General features: G+C 44.3%; 1 protein-coding gene across 1 annotated transcript in view; it reads left to right on the top strand.

Moving 5' to 3' along the window:
* Window positions 1-20,422, top strand: part of IRAK2 (interleukin 1 receptor associated kinase 2) — a 119,556-nt gene that overhangs the window by 54,474 nt on the left and 44,660 nt on the right. The window contains exon 3 of the mRNA XM_007945858.1: window positions 14,370-14,492. Coding sequence (XP_007944049.1) covers window positions 14,370-14,492 — 123 coding nt within the window. The remainder of the gene's footprint in view (window positions 1-14,369; window positions 14,493-20,422) is intronic.

Raw genomic sequence — 20,422 nt, 5'->3', positions numbered from 1 at the left:
TCTGATCCCATCATGGGAACAACCACACAGAACTGGGGTCCAGCCAAGTTGACACACAGCTCCAACCATCACAAGTACCTCTGAGTGGACTCAAGCCTCTAACCGTTTGGTTAGCTCCTGAGCGTTTATACCACCCTGGGACTCCATTAATCAGGATGGGCTATGTTATGCTGCAGTAACAGATAAGCCATGAAATCTCAGTGGTTCAACACAACAAAGATGGATTACTCATTCATGTAAAGTCCAGTATGGGTCAGAAGCTCCTCTGGCTATGTATGGAATTTGGAACACATGGCCTCCCAGATCAGTGTGGCTGGGGAAGAAAGGGGTGGAGAGGTTCACTACTTCTTAATTGCTCCATCCAGGAAGTGACAGATAAAATTTCCACTTAAAATCCATTGGCCAGAACCAGCCACATGGCCCCAATCTAATCCAAGGGAGGCTGGGATATGAGAGAGAACAAATGGATATTTGGATTTTTGTCTATGTTATAGGAGACCTCAGTTCAAAGGGGTTCATGATTAGGTATTACCCATCAAAAGCCAAAATGTACAGAGAAATATCAAAAATTAATGTAACAATATATTTATTGTGAGTAGATATGACTTGGATCAGGCAATGTATACCTGAACATATAGGGTAGAGAAGGTGCTGTGTGAAAAGGGCATGGTGACAGCATCTTCTGCCCTCCTCTAACTTCATGAGTGGAAGACAGAATCACCAGCAGCAACATCAGCAACATGATTCCTACGAGGCGGAGGTCAGACATGCTGCCACCCTGACACCAATACTAACATCATCCATCCTTCCCATGGCACTTTGTACTTCTATACTGAATTCAATAATTTGTTGATGTGGTCACACAGAACTCACAGACAGTACTTACAATTATGGGGTTTATTATGGAAGTAAGAGGTTACAATTGAGGTTCAGGAATACTCAGAATAGAGTTCTTTGATCAGGACAGTCTCCCCACGACCATGCCAGTACACGTCTCTCTTTGGCCTTTTGCCCTGGCCTCTGCTTTGCTCAGGCAAGTGTTACAAAGTTCTTTTAGCTTTGCTGATAGGTGTACCCCACTCTGCCAGTAAGCCTTCTGCATGGAAGTGCTCTACTTTCTTGCTCTGGGGGCCAGCAAGCCCACTGCTCTGTCTCATGCTGGTTTCTTGGTTCTGCTACCTCTGCTGCTGTTGTCTCTGCCGCTCTCTGCCAAGGAGGTACAGTGCAGGGATCTCAGGTCAAAGGATGACTTTCATTTCTGGTTCTTTCTTGATGGCAGTGAGATCCCCTTTTTGGACTCTAGGATGGTTCATTTTAAGCCTAGCAAGATGGCAAAACTGACCAATCCCCACTTTAGGGTTCTGTGGTAGTTAAGGTTGTATGCCAACTTGTCTGGGCCTGGTTGAGTGTCTGGGCAGCTGGTCGTAGTTATTCCCCACGATAAGATTAGCAGTCAACTCCGTGGTAGTATCTACCACAAGCAGCTGAGTAGCTGCTTCAGGGATGTGGTCCCGTCCTGTATATAAGAAGCAGCTTTGGGAATGGTCTCTCTTTAGTGTATGGCACGCTTGAACCCTGCATGTAGTCAAGTCATCGTTCAGCACGCTCTGCCGACCTTGGGACTTACAATGGACTTGAATTAGTGGCCTGCTGTGTTGTTTGGTAACATTGGGACTGTGCCTTTTTACTTGTCAACCTTGGGTTTGTCAGCCTCAGCAGCCAGCAGCTTGTCTGAGTGAAGAAAAGCTTCTAGCTTCAGTGGGCCAGGAGCAGGAGGCAAAGCTGAAGTCCAAGATTGAGGGGCTTTCACCCAGCCCTAGAGCCTGGTGCTTTGAACTCAGACTTAAAGACTCTAAACTGTAAGAAAATAAACTCCTGTTTGTTAAAGCTATCCCATTTGTGGTATATTCCTATCAGAGCAATACTAACTTACTGCCATCGAGTCAGATCTGACTCAAGCGACCCCCTCCTTGGGTTTCCAAGGCAGTATCACTATGGAAGTAGATTGCTCGAGCTTCTTTCCGAGGAGTGGCTGGTGGGTTTGAACCACTAGCCTTCTGGTTAGTAGTCACATGCCTTAAGCACTGAGCCACCGAGCTCCCAGAGCAGTACTAGGTAACCAAAACAGGTTCCATAGACCTATTTCCAGGGTCCCATCCACACAAGGGTCCCATGTACCTTGTTTACTTTGTTAACAAGCTATCTGGTCCCCTTGGTGGGCCACAAGCACCTCACATTTGCATAGTTCCACCCGATCATCTGGTGAGAGTCACAAAGAACCATATTAAATAATTCACTGCACTGCATGTTGGGAAGAGAGGACAGTGAAACTGGGTTATATGAGCAATGTTGTGTTAATTTATTAAGAGATAGCATCAAAGCACAGTGCACAGTTTCAGGGTCAGTTACAGAGTCACTGAGGACATGCCATATATCCTAAAACACAGCCTGTAGTCAGACCCTGGAGTTGCTACTTCTCAAAACTTACTGCACAAGGTAATTTTCCAAAAGAGCCTAATGCCTAAGGCAAAACAGTCTCACTTAGTCCCTTCCTAGGCTACTTTTTGATCTGAAAGTGACTCCAGGGAACCAGTTCCTTAGAGGCTCCAAAAGGACACCTAAAGATGAATGGCATATAGATATCCAAATCTGGATTCCAGGAGAACCAAAATGGTTTTGTAATACCCAGCCATGGCCTACGAGGTCCCATACTATCTAATCCTTGCCCCCAAAACTCTGACCTCATTTGTACCACTTCCTCTTCTTTCTTTCAGTTCAGCCATTGGGGCCATCCTTCATTTCAGGAGCTATAGCAAATTGATTTCTTCCTCAGGATCTTTGCATATGCTGTTCTCTCTCCTTGGAACACATGTCCCTTCCACCTCCCTTGCATTCTTCCCTTGGCTAAGCTTTCTTATCCTTTGAGTCTCTGCTTCAGTGGTACCTCCTCACAGAAGCCTTCCCTGGCCACTCTATATAAATAGGTCTGCTAGAGATCCCCACCTCAAGTTTGTATTCAGCATAGAACTTTTCCCAGTTTATAATTAGATATAGCTATAGCTATCTTAGGAGCTCTGGTAGCGTAGTACCTAAGGTACTTGACTGCTTACCAGAAGGCTGGCGGTTCAAATCCATCAGCCACTCCTCGGAAGGAAGGTTGGGCAACCTACTTCCATAGAGATACTGCCTCGGAAACCCAGGGAGGGGTCACTGTGAGTCGGGTCCAAGTCAACGGCAAACAACAACAACAACAACTGACCTAAATGTTGGTGGTTCCAACCTACCCAATGGTACTGTGGAAGAAAGCCTGATGATCCTACTACTGTAAAGATCACAGCCAAGAAAACCCTATGGAGCAATTTTACTGTTGGCACATGAAGTTGCTATGAGTTGGAATAGACTCAATAGCAATGTGTTTTTTTTTATTTATTTGTTTGGTTTAATGTAAAGGCCACATTAGTTTTGAAAATGAATGGTATCCCTAGATCCCTAACACAGTTAGGGATGAATGATTGAATGAATGGGGAAAGATGAGTCATTTCAGCAGCTGGTGAAGCATAGATCCTCTGGAGTACCAGAGATAGAACATTTAGGAAGATAAGTCATGCCTTCATATTTGCCTAATTTCGTGTCTAGCTTGAGTTGGAATGTTTGAGTGGTTTCATAGGGTGTGATGTCTGAGCCTAGGGATTAAGAGGAAAAGAATGAGAGGAGCCAGAGAGCTATTTTTGTCCTTGAGATGGCCAGCTGGCACCAGAAACACTGGTGATGACTAAATCACTTTCACTTATTCTAGAAGGGATCACCACATGAGTCAACTGAAGAATAAAAACAAATGTATAAATAACGTCACTGTTTACCTGGATGGTCATGCAGAGTGGCTGGAATTTCCAAAGTGTGCTCACCAAGGAAAAGTCTCCTCTTAGTGTGAGTCCCCAGGAGCTCTGGTAGCATAGTGCCTAAGGCACTTGACTGCTAACCAGAAGGCTGGCGGTTCAAACCCACCAGCCACTCCTCGGAAGGAAGGTTGGGCAATCTACTTCTGATAGTGATATTGCCTCGGAAACCCAAGGAGGGGTTGCTATGAGTCAGTCTGACTTGATAGCACATAACAACAACAACAGTGTGAGTCCCCACCCCTCCCACTGTACTAAACCTTCCAAAGCTTCCAAAGGCCCAGCACACTATGCCGAGGTAATCAGATTTCTCCAACTGCAGGATATTTGTTTACAAGTCTCCTTTAATCCTTTATATGTAAGGGAAACCAAACCAAACTCACTGCCGTTGAGTTAATTCCAACTCACAGCAACCCCCTTTGGGTTTCCGAGGCAGTAAATATTTATGGAAGTAAATTGCCCAGTCTTGCCTCGTGAAATGGCTATTGGGTTTGAACTGCCAACCCCTTCTGGTTAGCAGTAAAATGCCTTAGGCACTACACCAAAGAACAACAACAACAAAAAAAAAACAAACTCACTGCCATCGAGTCAATTCTGACTCACAGCAATCCCCTTTGGGTTTCTGAGGCAGTAAATCTTTATGGAAGTAGATTGCCCAATCTTCCTTTCACAGAGTGCCTGGTGGGTTTGAATCTTCTGGTTAGCAATCAAATGCCGTAGGCATTATTGCCACCAGAACTCTTTATATGTAAGGAAGTGGGGCACAGATAAACAAAATATAAATCAAACAGTACCTTTCAGTGTCACTTTCTTCAGGCATACAAGAGATGACAATTGGGCCTTTTCCCCAGAGCTGTTATTTGAGCTAAATAGACCAGGAGTGTGGGGAAGCACTTAGGACAAAGCCTAACCAATAGTCAGGGATGACAACAACAGTTGTAATAATAATTGTTTATATCTGTTGAACTTGCTTTGCCTCTAGTAGTTCATTTAATCCTCATGGGACCTCTGTGGGGAAGGGGGCACAATTACTAACCTCATTTGTCAGATGAGGAAGCTAACGTTTGAGAAGTTAGGCTACTGGTCCACCTGCCACACAATGCTAATGGTTTGAAACCTGCTAGACTGCTTTGCGTTCCTCATGTGGGTTCCAGGGTGTAAGTGAGCCATACTTGTTGGCAACAGCGTGGGACAGCTTGAGAATACAAAGCAGAGAGAAAAAGAAATCACCCCTATCATCTAAGCCAGATGAGATGTACAGAGGGCTCACAGAACCTGCTCCTGCCCCGTGGCTTGGTGCTCCCAGGCCTGAAACTCAATTCTCAGCATCATCACTCTGGATTAAGCCAGTGGTTCTCGCCTCCTCTGGGAAGCTTTCAGAACCATCCAGACTGATTTAATTGTCTGAGAACCAACATGTTAACTTCTTAGCACTCATAGCCCTAGAAGCTGTAGAAAGTTTTTTGTCCCCTTAGCCATGGGCATCCCTTTCTATCCTTTGGGGCCCTGGCAGAGAGAAGAACGTCTCGCTGCCACCCTCCTACATGTGTGGAGTCTGGCTGTGAATGGCCACAGGCAGGTAAAAGTAGGCCCCTCATCTCTCCTGCCCCCATCTTAGTTATCTAGTGCTGACGTAACAGAAATACTACAAGTGGGTGGCTTTAACAAACAAAAATTTATTTTTTTCATAGTATAGGAAGGTAGAAATCCAAATTCAGCGTGCCAGCTCTAAGGAAAGGCTTTCTGCCTCACACAGGCTCTAGAGGAGGGTTGTAGTCTCTTCTAAGTTTCTGCTCCTGGGCTTTCTTCATGTGGCTTGCCATCTCTCTTTTCCCATCTCTGCTTGCTTCTTTTATCTCTTGTAAGACATTGACTCAAGGCATACCCTATACTAATCTTGCCTCATTACAGAAAACTCATTCCCAAATGAGTATAATTAAAGGCATAGAGGTTAGGATTTATAGTGCATATTTTTTTTTTTTGTTTGTTTGTTTAAATGCAGTGAATTACTTAATATGGTCCTTTAAGCCATATGTTGTCTTGTAATTCCCACACAGTGATTGGGTGGGACTGGGCAAACAAGATGCTTATGGCTCACCCAGGGAATTGGAACAGTCTGTACTGGAAAATTCTTTTGGAAGTATTAACACAAGGCTGGTCCCTATGAGGCTGAGGTTAAAGATGTCCCAGATGTCCGACTTTTCCAAACTGCTGTACTACTCCATCATCTCTAACATCAACCCTCCTCCTCCCCTCAGTACTCTCCCTCCTGTCTTAGGGTTCAGTATTTTGCTGTAACATAGGAAATGGCTCAGGTGGTGGTAGAGGTTGGGAGGCTTGTAAGTCCCAAATCCATGGGTCATGTGTAGGTCTGGAGGATTTGCATAACTCACCTGGTTGCAGGGCCTGGCGAACCCAAATTGGCAGGTCAGATGCAAGGTGGGACTCAAGATGCATACCATCCTAAACAGGCATAAACAGAAAAACTGAACTCACTCCCATGGAATCGGTTCTGACTCATAGCGACCCCTCTTGGGTTTGGGAGGCAGTAAATCTTTATGGAAGTAGATTTCCCCATCTTCCTTCTGCGGAGTGGCTGGTGGGTTTGAAGCACTAGCCTTCTGATTAGCAGTCAAATGCCTTAGGCACTATACCACCAGAGCTCCTTTAAACAGGCATAGAATGTAAGATTTACAATACATTATACAGTGGAGAACTATGGCTAGAAGGGCCATATTAATCACTTCACTACACTGTAGTGGGCTAATAATGCAAATAAGGTGCTTGCCCTATTGGGAAGGGACTATGCAAATAAGGTATATGGAACCTTAACCAGGGCATTGGTCAGTTTTGCCATCTTGCTAGTTTTAAAGAGAACCAATCTCAGCGCAGAGGAAGGACCTTACTACCACCAAGAAGATAAGACAGGAGCAACACATGTCCTTTGGGCTCAAAGTCCCTGTGCTGAGTACCTCTTAGACCCAGGAAACAGAGAGGGAGAGAGCTGTAACACTAGAGATGGTGCAAGACAGAAGCAGCAGCAGCAGCAGCAGCAGCAGCAGAAAAACAGCAACAGCAAAGCCAGAAGACCAGCATGAGATGGTGCAGTGGGCTTCTTCCCAGCCCATAGAGCAAGGTGGCTGCAGTGGGCATGCTGACTCTTGGGCAGGAGAGCAGAGAATCTTCAGGCAGGAGGCTTGCTGGTAGAGTGGGGCACCTCTGAGCATTTGTCTATGGAGCTAGCTTTGGTAACCTACAGAAAGGAGTGAACAAGAGCTGAGTGCCTTTGGGCCAAGGCTTATGGGAGGAGTAGGGTGCCTCTTAGCACTTATCAGCAGAGCTAAAAGAGCTTTGTAACATTTCCCTGTTGCTAAGTGGGCAAGGAGGCCACATCTTCCGACCTCCTTTAAGCCTACAAGAGGAAGACAGAATCACCTCCCTCCAGCCCTTTCATCAACCCTGACATCAACTGTTCCTGCCGCAGCACCCACCACATATCTGCTGGATTTGATAATTCACTGCAGTGGCCACACAGAACTCACAGATTATGGGGTTTATTAAGAAAGCACCAGGCTACAATTCAAGTTCAGGGACAATGCTCAGCCTCTCTCAGCCACCGTCTCTCAGCCAACAGTTTCTCTCAGTATCTCTCTCAGCAGCGTATGTCTCTTGGTGTCTCCTTCTCAGCAGCATGTGTCTCTCAGGAGAGTGTTTTTCTCAGCAGTACATCTTTCTCAGCCAGCAATCAGAGAGACTCCTTCTGCCTCTAGGTGGGCTCCTTTTGAGCCTGGCAGAGTGGCCAAACTAACCAGCCATAATATCAGAATTCTAAACACCTGAGAGAGAATGAACTTCCCAGAACATTGCTTTTTGCCACGCTTAACAGAAATACCCCAGGTGGATAATGTTAACAATCAGGAGCTCCTCAGTTGATCACAGCAAATTCTACCACTGAGTTTACAAAGACTTATGGCTAGAAAAGCCATGCCAGGTAATTTACTACACCACACCTGTGTATCTGTATAGCTATCTGTAAGGAGCAGGGCAGAGACCAGACCAAGAAGCAGAGAGAGAGAGAGAGGCCTGCCTGTGGGCATGGCTGAGAAGCTGCCCTGAGTGAAGAACTGTATCCTGAGTCATTTCTGATCCTGATTTGTAACCTGTTAATTCCCTAATAAGGAGTTCTGGTGGTACAGTGGTTAAAGCATTTGGCTGCCTACCAAAAGGTTGGCAGCTTGAACCCACCAGCTGTTTTGTGGAAGAAGGATGAGGTAGTCTGCTTCTGTAAAGATTTACAGCTTTGGAAACCCTGTGGGGCAATTCTACTCTGTCCTGAAGGGTCACTATGAGTCAGAATTGACTCGATGGCAGTTTATTACTTCCCTGACAAACCCATGATCATGTATTGTCTGTGAGTTTTGTCTGGCCATTTCAATAAATTACTGAATCCAGCAGAGAAGTTGAGAATGCCATGGAGGGATGGCTAGTGTCAGAATTGGTAACAAAAATGTTGGAAGTTGGGGGTATGTTTGACCTCTGCCTCATAGGAATCTGCCTTGGGCTGTTGATGCTGATAATGATCCTCCTACCCACTTATGAAGGAGCTCTGGTAGCATAGTGCCTAAGGCACTTGACTGCTTACCAGAAGGCTGGTGGTTCAAACCCACCAGCCACTCCTCGGAAGAAAAGTTGGGCAATCCTACTTCCGTAGTGATACTGCCTCAGAAACCCAAGGAGGGGTCGCTATGAGTCAGGGCCGACTTGACGGCAAACAACAACAACAACAACAACAACCCACTTATGAAGTTAGATGAGGGGGTCTGATGCTGCCACTACACCATTTTTACAGTTGGTGTCATTTTTTTTTCAGTGGGACAAAATTCAATCCGTAACACCTCAACGTAGAGTCACAGTTTCTATTAAAAACAAACAAACCCACTGCCACTGAGTCAATTCTGACTCATAGTGACCACCATTGGGTTTCTGAGGCAGTAAGTCTTTATGGAAGTAGATTGCCCAGTCTTCTGTCCATAGTTTCCGTTAGAGATCTTAAAATACTGAAAATAGCTTTCTACCTCTAATGCTTGCTTTGGAGTCCCTGGAGGGTGCAAACGGTTAAACACTTGATTACTAACTAAAAAGTTAGCAGTTTGAGCCCTTTCTGGCACCTTGGCAGAAAGACCTGGCAGTTGGCTTCTATAAAAGGTCACAGCTTTGAACCCTATCAAGCAGCTCTGCTGTATGCACAGTAGGTCTCCATGAGTTAGAATAATACTCAGTACAACTAACAACAACAATAAGGCTTCCTTCGGAGACCCCAAGTTGGGAATGGAGGCTCTTTACCTGCACACTTGGGCAGGGATAAAGAGGGAACAATGCTCTCTCTAGGGTGAGAGCCCTGTGCTGGGTGCCTTACATGTCTCTTTCCCCTAAATCCTTACGATAATCCTGGGAGTTGGGATTCTGGTTACTTTGCCTCTCTGCAGAAGAGGCAAATGCAGCTGGGCACAGGGCTAGGAGATGTAGAAGCTGGATTTGAACCCAGAAGGAAGCTTCTCTAGGCTAGCTGTAGGTTCTACCCCATGATCCCAGGAAATCTATTCTTGTGGATCTCATGATCCCGTGGGACCAGCTGTGTGTGGAATTCTTTTGAGAACTTAATCCCAGAGAGAAAAGAACATGTCCTGGAAGTGTGTGGCTGTTGTGTGTATCAGTAACAAGAATCACATAACCAGTCCAACTCCCACTCTTTACCTTGGCAGATAGGAAGCTCTGTGCGAGATTGAAGGCTTGCCAACATCCTTTTTTGTCAACGCTGTGGCTGCCTTGCCTTCTCCTGCCTGTTCTATTTTTACTTCAGCATCATTCTGGGGTTCCTGTCTGAAAGAGTAGATATTGTACCTCTTATCTGTCAGATCAGGTTCGAGGGAGTAGGGCAGAGGATCACATTTCCCCCTCCTCTGGTTTTGACAATGGAGAGAGGCAAGAAATGACCTGCCCTGTCTCACCCAACTCGCCAAACATCAGTAACCCAACAGTGAAAATGAAGGTTTTTAATGTTTATAAATAGTATTTATTATTTGTTTTTTAAAATATATAAAAACCCAAAGCATGCTGAAACCGGGGTTTCACAGGAAATGAAACTTTTCATCATGGTGTCATTGTGGGCCTGACATTGGGTGCTGTCAGCTGACATCTGTGGCTGGGTGTGGCCCCTGGAGTGTGACTAGGTGCATCTTGGGTGGGAAGGTGAGTGTCAGCTGAAATGTGCTGACAGCATAGGCTGTAGAACTCCTCCCTCCATATTTCTTCCCCCACCCCCACAGCGTGTGTGTGATGCACATGCTGCTTTGTGTCACTGTGGAAAGCCCAAGAAACAGAAAAGCTGGGCCCTCCTCAAGATGAAAGCATAATGGAACCTTTTATATTACGCAGGGATAGAGGGCCACAGAGGTCAGCTGCAAGTGGGCTGGTAACCTTGATGTTCCAACTCTTGTCTTGACCGGAGGTAAAAGTTCATACCGAGGAAAGGAGAAAGTCATCAGGAATAGGGCACTGAGGTTAGGTAGGACTGAGATTATCATCCTCATTCCATTGATGAGGAAACAGATCCAGATGGTCTTACATGGGGAGAAGGGCCTTTTCCTCCTGGGCTACAGGCAGTTCTGGGTGCAGTTGGGACCTTTGGAAAGTGGGTTCAACAGGGGCATTTCCTATGGTTCTGGGCCTGGGCTCTATAGGAAATACTGTTTGGAGTCTCCACCCCGGAAAGCCTAGCAGGCTGGCAAGGGGAGCTCTTGGCCAGGCCCAGCTGCCCACACAGATGAGCCACCTTAGCCCTTTTGCTTCCTACACAGAGGTCATGCAAATGCTATTGATGTGGCCCTGTGAGGAAGATGGAATCTCTCCAGGAGTCAGGGGTCCCGCCTGGGGCAGTTTGTGGAGAGCTGGTGGTGGGGAAGCTGCATGGGATGCCCCTTCCCCTTGGTCAGCAGGGGCCCAGTTTTTACTCAGCACACCCGTGGGAGTGGCACCTCTCATCACCCCATAGCTCAGCACTCACACTGCAATTGCTCCTGCTACAGTGTTGTATAAGGACTGTTTGTTCTTCTCCCAGGACTTGTGAAAGGCAGTGTGTTACTTAAGCAAAGATGAGTGACTTCACGAATCCTGCCAGCAAGGCTGTTAGGGAAGAACCCCTTTCAGGACCTGAGTTGTTGCCCAAGAGGCCTCAGCCTGATGGGAGGTATAGTGGGGGTTGTGTGGTCCATGAAATGCCCTTCTGAAATATTTAACACCCCAGGTGGGGAGATGTGACATGGATGTCCTCCAAAGGCCCTGTGTTGGGATGTGAATTTTGCCCACAGCTCTGACCTCTCTACCTTGGTTCTGGGTAGGGACCCCAGCTCCTGCCTCAGTCCCCCTTTTCTTCCCTTTATCCCTCCCTGAGTCTCAGTTTCCTCATCTTAATACTTCCAGGCTGTAGTGAAGATACTGGTGAAAATACTTGGAATGCATCTTGGACAATAGTTGGTAAAAAATAAAAGTGCCTTGCGTCTGAGTCTAGTGAAGGGCTGGTTCATGGATATCCTGCTTACTCCTATTGGTTGGACGGCCCCCAGGGAAATGCCGTGCTCTCCAGCATGGAAGATTGCCCATTACTTTATTATGTTAGCTACCTTGTGATTTTTTCTTAAACATGCTTTACAAATAATACATGATCATGATTACAATATGAATAAACCAGAAACAAACAAACGATATAAAGTCACTGATAATTGCGCTACGCAGAAAGAGTCATTGTTAACATTTTGGTGTATATTTTCAGGCTTTTTTTCTCAACATATATGAAGTTGTATCTAAAATATTTTATAAAAAAGTGAAAAAATCTACAAATTAAGAAAAAGAAATTCTAAATTATATTCATTGAAAACTAAAACACTCTTATCCTTCTCTCCTTATCCCCAGTATGTGGGCTATTTAAGAAATTACTACAATTTTGAAACTATAATAATAAGAATAATAACAATAGCAATAATAATAATTAAAAAAAAAATAATAAGAAGAATAATAACAATAGCAATAATAATAATTAAAAAAAAAAAAAAACTCGCACTGCTGTCGAGTCAGATCCAACTCATGGTGACCCCTTCTTGGGTTTCCAAGGTAGTATTTCTATGAAAGTAGATTGCTCCATCTTCCTTCTGAGGAGTAGCTGGTGGGTTTGAACCGCCAGCCTGCTGGTTAGTAGTCAAATGCCTTAGGCACTATCCCACCAGAGCTCCTAACAGTAACAATAATGTTCCTATATTGTTCCTATATTTTGAGTTAAGGGTTTTTGCCTCCTACTAAAAAAAAAAAAAAAAGAAAGAAAGAACAACAAAACCAAACCAATTTCTTTCCAACTCATAGCTACAGAGTTGAACTGTGTTGCAGAGTAGAACTGTGCTTTGTGGGTTTCAAAGCTGTGGCCCTTCTAAAGCAGATTGCCAGGCCTTTCCTCTGAGATGTGTCTGGGTAGGTTTAAATCACCAACCTTTTGGTTAATAGTTGAGTTTAACCATTTGCGCCACCCAGGGACTCCCTACTTTCAACAGTCATTATAAAACTTGTCCAAAGTCAACACAGCCAGGAAGTGATGAGGCTGGTTTCCATTTCAGAGCCTGTGCTCTATAAACAGCTAATCTCCTTTTTTTGTAAGATAGTTTTATTGAAAAGAGTAATATGTTAGTGAGTTGTTATGTGCTGTTGCGTCAGACCTGACTCATAGCGACCCCTCCTTGGGTTTCTGAGGCAGTATCACTACAAAAGTAGATTGCCCAACCTTTTCCTTCCAAGGAGTGGCTGGTGGGTTTGAACAGCCAGCCTTCTGGTTAGCAGTCAAATGCCTTAGACACTATGCTACCAGAGCTCCTATGTTAGTGAGAGTAAAAGAAATATAACGAGAAAGTCACTCATCATCCCCTTCATTCAGCTTCATTGTTATTTTTGTGCATCCCTCTAGCCAATTCTCATGTGTTTTTGGCCCAGGGAAATCAGAGTGTCACGCCCTTTTATTCTCAAAGGGGAGTCAGGGCTGAGGATTGGTGGTGATGACAGTGGTGGCTGGAGCAATTCTGTCTCAGCCGGACAACAGGACAGTGAAACAAGCCTCAGGGTTGTATGTTATTAGCTGTTTGACTTGGGACAAGGCATTTTTCCTGTCTGAATCTCGATATTCTAAAAAATAAAACACAGATCACTCTGTTCATCACCAGATACTGTAAAAATTAAATAAACCTGTATAGTACCATCTAAGTACAGTACCATGCTAAATGTAGGGCTTACTGGTATTGTTTTAGTCCTAACACTTGTGTCTGAAAAGCTAGGGCCCACTGTAATGGCTGTTTTTTTTTTATTTTTTATTTTTTTTAGAGAGACACAGTTTACCTGACAGATTATATATTATTGGAAACTCACAGCTCATGACATTACATCCTTTCTTTATCAGATGTGCTGGTGTCATGAAGCAAGTCAGCAGCATCCCTGGGACTTTCAGTGCCCCACTTTTGTGCTACTCACACGTGGCTCCGCACTGGAGTAATGTGAGGAACTTTGGAAGAATAGCAATCTCTGAGCCTTCCCTAAACCACTAGAGGGTGAAGGACCTTGAATGCTGCACTGGAAAACTTAGGGTATTTTTGGGAGGCAATAGAGGGATGGAAGGATTTGGGCTAAGAAGTCTGGACTTTATCCAGATAACGGAGAGTCATGAGGGCTTAAAGCTGGGAAGTGGAATGGCCAGGTTTGCATTTGGGAAAATGAGTTCTGACACGGCGTCTGGAGGCAGCCTGGGCTGAAAGTGGCCTGCTCCATCCATAGGCCAGCTCAGCAAACACGAAGTTCTCACAGCGTCTTGGCACTTGATCCTTGGCTGGTGCAGTCAGTGCCCTGCAGACAGGGTCGTTATTTTTGAAGGTTTTATCTGTAAAATGGGGAAGGATACACACGTTTATGTGCTAGAAGGGGAAGCTATATATTTAGGATTGTGAGTAGGGGCTAACGGGGCTTTGAACTTCCTCATATGTTCAGGGAACTTTCTAATCTTGTAAACCCTTTTACTTCTGACATCTCAAGTTCCCCCTCCCAACAGCCCTGGGGGAAGTCAGCAAATGTCATCCGCATCATCATCTCCTCATTTCATGGGTGAGGGCACTGAGGCTCAGAGAAGGGAAATGACTTGTGTAAGTTCACACAGCTAGTAGAATTAGAAGCCAGGTGTTTCTGACTCAGAATGTCAGACTCCGATCACAAGAGTTTGTCGTTTCCGACCACTGCGTTTTACAGATGGGGAGGCTGAGGCCCAAGGCACAGAGTGAATTTGAGGCAGAGTCAGGATTAGAACCAGGTATCTGGCTTCTAGACTCACCCTGTTGATGGATGACCCACTTCACTAAATAAAATAAAATTCTCTTTTTTCCACCTTGTTTTCAGGGAAATCAGTTCCTGAACTCAAGTCTCCTATTCCCTTCCCGGAGACTGTGAAGCCGGGAAGGCCTTTGGAAGCTTCTGCGAGGAACACCACAGATGCACAGGAGCAGCCGGCTGCCTTCCCAGGTATTGTCATTCTAGAGGCCCAGAACCCCACCACATGTAGTCCTGAATGCTCTGTGGGGGTGCCTGGCAGTCTCATCCTGTGCTCCTGATAGACCTTAGTCTGTGCATAGCGGGCTCTCATCGCCAGATGTTGTTGTGAAAATTAAATGAACCTGTATAGTGCCAGTGCAGTGGGAGGTGAGGGTTCTTTCCCACCCTGCTAACTCTTTCCTTTTTCAGCCACTGATCTGTTGCTTTGTCCCATGGAGTCTGAAGCATAGAGAGGGAAAGTTTTTTGACTGAGGTCACACAGCAAGGAAGTGGCAGGCCCAAATTGCCATTTGAACTGTGTGATTTGAAAACTCTTGGCACTAACCACCACACACACTGCTAACCCAAAGCCTTCAGACCATTTCAGATTTATCTCATCCCTTCCTGCCTGGGATGGGGAGGGAAGGAGCGGGCTGGTACAGAGGAAGTGCTTAGGGAGCAGCTGGCAAATGACGGTGGATGTTTTCCCTACAAGATGACCGCTATTCATGCCCACATCTCCATTCTCACCACTTCTCCCCTGGAGCCCAGCCTTACTTCTGCTCTCCCACAGTCTTCTGATTGTTGAACCAAAGATGTAGTTCTTGAAGCCGGGGCCAGCAGTGGTTGAGAGGAGCATGCATGGGCTTTTGCATTAGACTAGTCTGTATTTAAATTCCACATCTGTCACTTTGTAGCAAGAAAAGTACTTTGCCTCTCTGTGCCTCAGTTTCTTTATCTGTAAAATGGGGATAATAATGGAACCTACCTTACCAAGTTGGGGTAGGGAACTACACACCTCATTGCTGGCACCAAGTAATAGCAAACCAAACTTACTGCCATTGAGTTGATTCTGATTCATAGCAACCCTATAGAACAGAATAGATCTGTCCCATAGGGTTTCCAAGGCAGTAAATCTTTCCAGAAGCAGACTGCCTCATCTTTCTCCTGCGGAACGGCTAGTGGGTTCAATTTGCTAACTTTTTGGTTAGCAGCCAAATTCCTTAACCACTGTACTACCAGTGCTCCTTGGCACCAAGTAACCACTTTGTTAAATGTTAGCTGGTATTAGTAACATTCCAAAAGTGACTTGATACTCCAGATAGGTTGAGTCTAGAAAACTATTTTCAGGCTAAGGAGTCTCAATTATTTCTTGTAGCTAACGACTAAAAAAAAAAAAGGAGAACTTTGATCAGCAATTAAAGATAAGAGGCAATAACCCTAAAGCAAATGTGATACTGGTTGATTGCCAGACAGAAATACAATAATAAAATAGGGAAATTCTAGCGCATGCTAGTCAGGGTGGAGGAAGGAACAGTTGCAGCGATTTCTTTTGCTGTTTCTTATCTAGGTTACAGTAAGATGCCATGCTTCTGTCTGCCTTTGTACTGTCTATTCTCTTGAATGTCCCTTAGAAGCAAATGTGCCCAGATAGGTCAAGATGACGAATATAATCTGTATATAGAAACAGGAAATCAATTGTCTATTTTTTTCCCAAGCTGAAAATAAGAGAGTAACCTTAAGTTCATCAAATAGGCCTATCTTCTCTTGGGAAAACCCCGAGATTTCACTGGGCCCCAGATTTGATACTGATTGATTATCTTGCAGAATTGCTATAGGAGTGGAAAACATAGGGGTGGGGATGGGGGGCACATGGAGGTGGTAACACTTGCTGAGGATCCACCCACTATGCACAAGACACTGAGCTGAGAGCATCTAAAGCAAGAGCTCATGCAGTGGCCTCACTAGTGGGTTGCAGGGATGTGGACCACACCCACTGACACTGTCCAGAGTGGTGACACCAAAATGACCCCAGGGTCCCGCAGCATTGGGTGGGAGGCCGACAAGGCAGTGGTCACTAGAGTTGGTATTACCTGTTACCCAGTGTGGTAACTTGCTGGCATCCCTTCTCCTGTCACTGGCCAATCAGATATGGGTGGGTGGACCATGGCACTTGCCATTGTGCAGAGAGGGGAATCTCCCTCTTAGCCAATGTGAGGGGAAGGAGCTGCAGGCCACTCCACCCACCACACATTGAAACCAACCCTAGTGACACCACTAAGCTCATGGAGTCACCTAGACAGTCCAAAGAGGCAGGGCTGTTGTTACCCTGCTTTGTAAATGGGGACAGATAACCTTCTGGGCTTGCATGGTTGAGTAAGTGGTAGAACTGGAAGTCAACTGAGGCAATTTGCCCCAGAGCTCATATCTCCACCTTCAACCACTATGATCACTTCCTCCTCACCCACCCATTGGTGGAAAGGAAGTAGGCAGGTTAAAAGAGAAGGAGCATATGTCAGCATATGAGCCATGGGCAAGTTATCAAGTTATGAGTACCTTATGAGCAGGTTCTTATACTGGAATCCAGATAAAAGGGCTTTGAGTAGCTGAAATCACTGCCACAGAGCCTTAGCTATGGGAGAGGCCATAGAGTGTTAGTATCTATTTACTGTTACTATACACACAGTTTTACCAATGTTGGTAAAATACCAAGTATTCCACATGTGCTCAAGACTGATCTTTGTGCTTTATAGTCATCATCTCTTTCAATCCAAACAAGAACTCTTTGAGGAATGGACTTATTGCTCTTTTAAGCTTAAAGGGATGAAGCACAACTCACACAAGGTCAGATCTTTAGTAATGATATAGCCAGGACTGGAGCCCAGTTCTATCTGACATGAAAGGAGACAGGGACGCTATAGAGGTGGGACCACTGCCAGCAACAAAGCAAAAAGCCCAACATTGGAAACAGCATTGCTACATGTGCTGTACTTGTGTTTATAGTGCCACAGTTCAGCAGGACAAGATTTGGTGCATTTTGGTTGAGGAAGCAGACATTCTACTGAGTTTCATAGGAAAGGTATGTGTTAGGGTTGAATCTTTCATCATATTTATTCAATCTGTATGCTGAGCAAATAATCTGAGAAAATGGACCGTATAAAGAAAAACATGTCATCAGGACTGGAGGAAGGCTCATTAACAACCTGAGATATGCAGATGATACAACCTCACTAGCTGAAAGTAGAGAAGACTTGAAGCACTTCTTCATGAAGATCAAAGATTACAGCCTTCAGTATGGATTATACCTCAACATAAAAAAAAAAAAAAATCCTCACAACTGGACAAATAAGCAATATCTTGATAAACAGATGAAAGATTGAAGTTGTAAAGGATTTCATTTTACTTGGATCCACAATCATTGCCTATAGAAGCAGGAGTCAAGAAATCAAACAGTATATTGCACTGAGCAAATGTGCTGCAAAAGACCTCTTTAAAGTGTTTAAGAACAAAGATGTCACTTTGAAGACTAAGGTGAGCCTGACCCAAACCACAGTATTTTCAGTAGCCTCATATGCATGAACTACAATGCTGTCAGTGATAGGATAATATTGGTATGCTTACAGGGAAGACCAGTTAATACTATTATTATTCAAATTTATGCACCAACCACAAAAGCTGAAGATGAAGAAATTGAAGATTTCAACTTCTGCAGCCTGAAGTCGACAAACATGCAATCATGATGTATTGATAATTACCAGTGAATGGAATGCAAAACAAAGAATAAGCATCAGTAGTTGGAAAATATGGTCTTGGTGATATAAAAGATGCTGGAGATCACATGATAGGATTTTGCAAGACCAACCACTTATTCATTGCAAATACCTTTTTTCAACAATACAAACAGTGACTATACATGAGGACCTCCCCAGATAGAATACACAGGAATCAAATCTACTACATCTGTAGAAAAAGTCAGTGGCGAAGTTCAATATCATCACTGCTAAAGGGGCAGGGAGGCTGCATCTTCTGACCTCCTCTAACCACACAAGAGGAAGACAGAATCACCATCAGTAGCCCAAGGCCTATTCCTGCCAGGCCAGACATGCTGCCTCCCTCTAGCCCTTTCACTAACCCTGACCAACTGTTCCTCCTGCAGCACTCACCACCTTTCCACTGAGTTCGATAATTCACTGCAGTGGCCACACAGAACTCACAGATTATGGGGTTTATTAGGGAAGCACCAGGCTACAATTCAAGTTCAGGTAAAACACTCAGTCTCTCTCAACCCACCTTCTCTCGGCCAACAGCCTCTCACTCTTTCTCCCAGCAATGCGTGTTCCTTGGTGTCTCAGTCAGCAATGCGTGTCTCTTGCGTCTCTTTCCCAGCAGTGCGTGTCTCTCAGGAGCACATGTCTCTTTCAGCAGCATGTCCTTCTCAGCCAGCAGTCAGAGAGACTTCTGCCTCTAGGAGGCCTCCTTATGAGCCTGGCAGAGTGGTCAAACTAGCCAATCATAACACCAGAATTCTAGGCACCTGAGAGAGAGAGTGAACTTCCCAGAATATTACTTTGTGCTGCTCACAACAGAAATACCCCAGGTGGATGATTTTTACAATCAGGAGCTCCTCAGTTGCTCACGGCAAATTCCACCACTGAGTTTACAAAGACTTATGGCTATGAGTCAGGGCTGACTCGAGGGCAAATAACAATAACAACAACAATGGCTAGAAAAGCCATACCAGGTAATTTACTATACTGCAATCAGTCAAAACTAGGCTAGGAGCTGACTGTGGAACAGACCATTAATTGCTCATATGTAAGTTCAAGTTCAAATTGAAGCTGAAGAAAATTAAAATAAATCTACAAGAGCCAAAATACGACCTTGATTATATCCCACCTGAATTTAGAGACCATCTGAAGAATAGATTTGACGTATTGGACACCAATGACCAAAGACCAGATGAGTTGTGGGATGACATCAAGAACATCATACTGAAGAAAGCAAAAGGTCATTAAAAAGACAGGAAAGGCAGAAAAGACCAAAATGGATGTGAGAAGAGACTTTGAAACTTTCTCTTCAATAGAAAGTAGCTAAAGCAAATAGAAAAAAATGATGAAATAAAAAGAGCTGAACAGAAGATTGCAAAGGGCAGCTCGAGAAGACAACGTGTTATAATGAAATGTGCAAAGACCTGGAATTAGAAAACCAAAAACCTGGTGTTGGGAAATCAAAGGGAAAGAATGCACTCACATTTTTCAAACTGAAAGAACTGAAGAAAAAAAGCTAAACCCAAATTATGATTCTATGGGCAAAATATTGAATGATGCAGGAAACATCAAGAGAAGATGGAATATATAGAGTCACTGTATCAAAAAGAATTGGTTGATGTTCAGCCATTTCAGGAGTTAGTATGTAATCTAGAAGTGATGGTATTGAAGGAAGAAGTCCAAGCTGCACTGAAGAAATTCAGGAAAAACCAGGCTCCAGGAATTGATGGAATACTAATTGAGATGTTTCAACAAATAGATGCAATGCTTTAAGTGCTTACTTGTTTATGCCAAGAAATTTGGAAGACAGCTACCTGGCCAACCTACAGGAATAGATCCATATTTGTGCCCACTCCAAAGAAAGGTGATCCAACAGAATACGGAAATTATAGAATAATATTATTAATATCATATGCAAGTAAAATTTTGCTTAAGATTATTCGAAAACATTTGCATCAGTACATCAACAGGAAACTGCCAGGAATTAAAGTTTGATTCAGAAGAGGATGTGGAACGAGGTCAGTCATTGATCAATCTTGACTGAAAGCAGAGAATGCCCAAAAGACATTCATCTGTGTTTTATTGACTATGCAAAGGAATTTGACTGTGTGAATGATAACAAATTGTAGATATCGCATCTGTAAAGATCCTTTTTTCAGAGCAGGTAACATTGACAGATTCTGGGGATTAGGACATGGATAGCTTTTTAATGGGGGTGGGGAGTATTTATTTATTTATTTTTTTGTGATCTGGGTGTAAGTTTACAGAACAAATTCATTTTCCATACCACAGTTCATACACATTTTGTTTAATGACATTGACTGCAATTCCCCACAATGTAACACCTCTCTTCCCACTTCCTCCCTGTAGTTA

The sequence above is a fragment of the Orycteropus afer genome, unplaced genomic scaffold (genome assembly GCF_000298275.1).
Source record: "Orycteropus afer afer isolate SDZICR_OR568_19922 unplaced genomic scaffold, OryAfe1.0 scaffold00144, whole genome shotgun sequence".
NCBI classification, from domain to species: Eukaryota; Metazoa; Chordata; class Mammalia; order Tubulidentata; family Orycteropodidae; genus Orycteropus; species Orycteropus afer.
This window is presented reverse-complemented; position numbering and strand designations above follow the sequence as displayed.